General features: G+C 28.9%; 1 protein-coding gene across 1 annotated transcript in view; it reads right to left on the reverse strand.

Annotated features, from left to right (window-relative positions):
- The window catches only part of LOC108727998 (chymotrypsin-1), a 4,582-nt gene extending 1,111 nt beyond the window's left edge, over positions 1-3,471 (reverse strand). Inside the window, exons 1-4 of the mRNA XM_018456343.1 lie at positions 3,356-3,471; positions 1,600-1,792; positions 793-1,045; positions 449-577 (exon numbers count right to left, since the gene is read on the reverse strand). Of these exons, the coding sequence (XP_018311845.1) occupies positions 449-577; positions 793-1,045; positions 1,600-1,792; positions 3,356-3,407 (627 nt within the window). The 5' untranslated portion in view covers positions 3,408-3,471. The remainder of the gene's footprint in view (positions 1-448; positions 578-792; positions 1,046-1,599; positions 1,793-3,355) is intronic.
- Between the last annotated feature and the right edge of the window lie 1,870 nt (positions 3,472-5,341).

The following is a 5,341-nucleotide window of genomic DNA, read 5'->3' on the forward strand; positions in this document are numbered from 1 at the left end:
TTTACGTTATAAATAGTACGCAAATCTGCTTAACCGTATTCATTTAAATTAAAAAGGTCCTATTTAGAATACGGTCCGATTTAGACCACTCTCCCCTATTATTTTTATTCTCATAAGTATGAATATACGAAGTTATAGCGTAGTAAAGTAGAAGAAAAATGAGGTTTCTTTTATTTTGCTACTCTATAACTATTTTTATTAATAAACATATAACTTTTGCTTTTTATACCGTTATCTTTAATGTCTGGCGTTTTAATTTTTAAAAAATTTTATATTTATTTTTTATTTTTGTGAGATGTTTTTACACAATATTCATGTGGTAGATATGTGACAAAACGATACAAAATGGTACTAAAAATTATAATCATTTATATTATTAATTTGTTAATGTTTTATCAAAAATATATATAATTGATTTGTTTTATCATATTAATAATCGACGGCTCACCTGGCATACAACCGTTCTGTTTTGAGCTGAAGTGCAGATATGGCTGTTGCCTGTCAATTGCCAATGATATTTCGCACATTCTTTCTGCTTATAAACTATTAACTCAGTTTCTTGCAACTCCTGTCCATTCTAGAAAGGATATAAATTGCATTAATTGTTACATCGAGCATCAAACAACTAATAACAACAGCAGAATTCTTATTATTAAAATATCTTCTTACACTTATTATTTCTAATTTCTTGTTACATTTATATAAAGAGAAAATAATAAATTACTTTAAGAAAGAATTCTTTTCTGAATATGTATAATTGGAAAATTTTCTGTATCACAAGTTTGACATTACTGTTTTAGCCCATCCGGCTAACGTGCACGGTTTGCCTTCGAAACTTTGATTGGATTTTGGAAGATTTATCGGGTGCACTAGTACGTTGAATCCCATGGGTACGTTAAGGTGAATCAAGGCGATGTCATTAACGAATAAATACGGGTCGTAATTTTGGTGGATGATAATACTATTTATGTCATAAATATATCTTGATTCGTTTAAAAGGTTTGTGCCGGCATAGATCTGTATTTTATTTAATGAACACTTCCACCTAAGAATAAAAAAGTATATAAGAATATTAAGAATCCATATCTATTAAGAACAAATTTTGAAAGTATTTGTTATGTATTTTATCAATAGAAATCAATAGAATTTGAATATCAATAGAAATATAACAGAAGCTGCTAATAGAATATAATAGTAGGTTAATTGCAGAAACTAAACACATTTTTCCGTTTAAATGATGTATTCCATTTAAATGTTCACGAAATAACAGATTCTCTCTCTTTCTCTCTCTCTCTCTCTCTCTCTCTCTCTCTGTTCGGTTTCTGCTAATAGTTTGCTGTTAGATTATGTCGTTAAGTTTTGCCAGCAAAACATAAATTGAATACCTAAATGATACTGAATTTATTGCAATATCTAAGCAAATCTGCTATCAATTTGTTATCAGTAGATTTGTTTAGATATTATATCTGCTGGCAGTTTGTTTATTGAATACGTACACATTTCACATACTGTATCTATTTAATACGTTCAAATAAGATTAGTTTTACATTCCAAAAATAATGTATATGTATTGATAAAAATTCAGAATATTCAACATACTCAAAAACACAATTTGCTGTAGTTAGCACATTTAAATCATCAAGAATAGATCCACTGCATATATGCGTGCCGTTCTCTAGTCTCAATGACACTTGATAGTTAAATTTGCCTATAGGAGCGTTACAAACATCCTTAATATCGATAGGAGCCTCGATAAAAGCATCCTTACTTACGGTAGGAGGAGATGGAGCTCCTTATTAACAAAAATAAATTAATTATATTAATACATGCAAAATAATATCTGTTACATTATCATAAAAATTTTCCAGTAGGAGATACAAATCGATTTGTCTCTCACTGAATATCAAATAAAGATAGAATAACTCCTGTGTTGATTTATGTCTTTTCTTGGAAAACATCTTATACACATTTTTAACTTTAGCAATTAAACATCGTATTCATTTTATAACTAAATTTTAAAGTTGTTTAGAGAAGTTACAGTTTTATTTAAAATAGCAATTTTTTATACCTAGCAAAAGCTTTACTGTTTATTTCACATTAATTTTTATTAAACTACACATATTTAAAGAATGCGAAGAGATGTACACATACTTTCCGTTGACATAATTAATTATAATTAATTTATTTATTTATTGATGATTTTTTAGTACGTTTAGATATATGTTTTTTTTTTACATATACGATAAAATTTATTATAAATGACATACAATCGTTATTAACAAAAACTTTGAATATATTGAAAAGTAATAACTAAAATACAGTACTGGAATTTACTGCCGATCGGCATTTAGACTGCGCGCGGATTAATGAGACAAAGGAACTAAACTGAAAATCGGCTGAAAGTTGCAAATAAATTCCAGCACTGAGCTAATACATGTACCACTTGTTATATCAACATATTGATCAGTATGTCAGATTACCTTCTATAACAGACGCGTGTCGATCGATTACATTTATAAAATTGATTGATCGATTATATTTTATAAATGTTATATCTGCTAGAAAAGGCATTACATTTATATAATACATTTATATAATAACCCGACATGTTGACCAATATATTGATGTTACATTCAGCACATTATCGGATATGTTTAATTCTTTTTCTTTCATTCTCTCTCTCTCTCTCTCAATTTCTTTGTCATAAAGTAGTTATAATAACATAAATTCCTCAGGGAATGGAAGTAACTAGTTGTAAATGCCGTTACTTATTGTTAGTTATTTATAGTTGCTTTGTTGTAATAACGATTTGATAATGATGTTGCGAATGTTTTATGTTGATAAAAGATCTGTTTTTTATTCCTGCACTCACTGGCGCATACAGTGCAATAAGTTATATATAAAGTGAGGCAAATATTTATTTCATTTCAACTTATTGTACCGTGTGTACCAGTTCAGAAAGTGCAAGAATAAAAACAAATCTCATGTAACACCAGAGTTGAAACAATTAATAGTTACTTATCACGCATTGAAAAAGTCATTTGTTACTGAAAAAGATAACTCGCAATTTGTAACTAGTTCTTTTTTAATATAATTTGTAACGGAGTAACTTTACGGCATTACTAGTTATTTGTTACTTTTTCCAATAACAAATAATAAGGTTTCAGTAAGTAACGAGTAATAGTGACAATTTACTTTTCAAAGTGACTTTCCTTAGCATAACTTCAGTTTTTAGTTAGTCATCATTATTTAGTTAGTCATAAAAAATTGCAACATCATTATGAAATTGTTATTGTAAAAAGTAACTGTAAAAGTAACAGAAAAGTAATTCTTTCATTTCCTGATAAATTCATACCTTCAGTGGCGTATGCCAGGCCGATAAATATAAGACAAGCGGATATACGCATCTTTGATTGCAGATTTGTTACCTGGTATTGAAGTGAATAGATGCATTCAAAGGTTTATATATGTTTCTGAAGAAGTTGCAAGAAAGATATAAATCATACGTTTGTGACGTTTTCCTGAATTTTTCTCAATGCGGTATCATATGATAAAGTATCGTTACTACTATTATCTGATACACATGTCATAAATTACATCTTAATCTCGTTAGATGTTATCTCACTCTTCACAAATGTGCCGATTGAGTTAGCATTGGAAAGTATTTCTAGCAGATAGTCGGACATTTCTAAAGGTTGCAATATCCCAAAAAACAAATTTATTACTGCTTTTCAACTCGTTCTAAACTTGACATTTGTCTAGTTTGATAATAATATATACAAGCAATCTGTTTTGGTTTGCCGGTGGGATTTTCCTTATCTTCGGTGATTACTGACTCAGTTTTGCAAGATCTGGAAAATACGAGCGATTTTCATTTCCGTTTTACGTCAGATATCGTAAAGTAAACAATATTATCACAGCTATTCTTTCTAATATAACTACCGAGATCCTTAATATATTTCAATATGAATCTTATTTTTAAACCGTACAATGTGAGAAACACAATTTTAATAATAGAAATTCACCAGCCTATACCGGTCGAAGCTAGATCTTTTAATGCTTTTAAAATAATTCAATGTGAATTATTTTAAAAGCATTAAAATATCTAGCTTCGACCGGTATAGTCTGTTGAATTTCTATTATTAATTGTGTTTCTTAATACATTTAACTCGTTTCATCCAAGATTTCAATTTAAAGTTGAAATCAGAAGTAGTGTTTTCAATTTTTTGGACATTAAAATTATTAAGAATGACGATATCCTAGAATTTGATTGATTTCACAAATTATTATAACTTTCTCAGAAAAATAACTAAATTTTATGTTTTCGCATCGGTTTAATAAAAAAGGGGAATTATCATATTGAAATGATTAATAGAGCCTTTATTTTGTCTCATCTGAAATTCCACACACAACAAAAATATTAATTTTATTATTGAAACGCTATTAAATATAATGACTATTTTTTTAGAATTCATATTTCAGACTATCAATGTTAAATCTCTTTATTATAATTAAACTTTAAAACAAAATATTGATATGAATTCGGTCATAGGGGAAAAGGAAAACCATCCTCACTATTTCATATTCAGAAGGTTTCAGAAAATTTATGAATAATAAGAGATTTGAATGTAAAATTAGCATTTTATATAGTTTCAACAAACTGAGTAGGTTTATTAAAGTTCACAAAAATACGCTTCCAAATAATTCAAAGAAAAATGTGATATATCAAATCTCATGTAATGATTGTAATGCAACTTATGTGAGTCAAATGGAGAGAAAATTACAAATCAGAATTTCAGAACACAGGAACCACATCAATAGAAATACTACCTCTTAATCGGTGATCACGGATCATAGGTTGTATTAAAATCACGAATTTGATTGGTCGAATGTGAAGATCTCTTTGAGACACTGAAGGTTTGTTCGCGTCGCATGCTCCACCATGTTCCAATATGCTCCTATCATAGCCCTTACTCACTTCAACGCGCTTGTTAAGTGAGTAGGAGCATAATAGGAGCACGTTGGAGCATGTTGGAGCTTACGATATGAACAAACCTTGAAAGATTTTTGAGTAAATGTCTGACGTCCGCAGAATGATATTTATTAAATTACAAACAAATAGTCTAAATTTACAATCAGACACTAACTGTAATCGTATGTAGATATGCTTATTACTAAATTATAAATCTTATGTGATTTGTGTATATGGCACTCTTGTTCTTCAGGTGAGGCTTTCTACTTTGACTGGCATTATTTCACATCTTAATTCTTAATACTTTTTAGGCCATTGCAAATTTCTGTCAATAATAGGCTTTTGACACGGTGAAACAGAATTATACAA

The sequence above is a fragment of the Mycetomoellerius zeteki genome, unplaced genomic scaffold (assembly GCF_001594055.1).
Source record: "Mycetomoellerius zeteki isolate Tzet28-1 unplaced genomic scaffold, Tzet1.0 scaffold57, whole genome shotgun sequence".
NCBI classification, from domain to species: Eukaryota; Metazoa; Arthropoda; class Insecta; order Hymenoptera; family Formicidae; genus Mycetomoellerius; species Mycetomoellerius zeteki.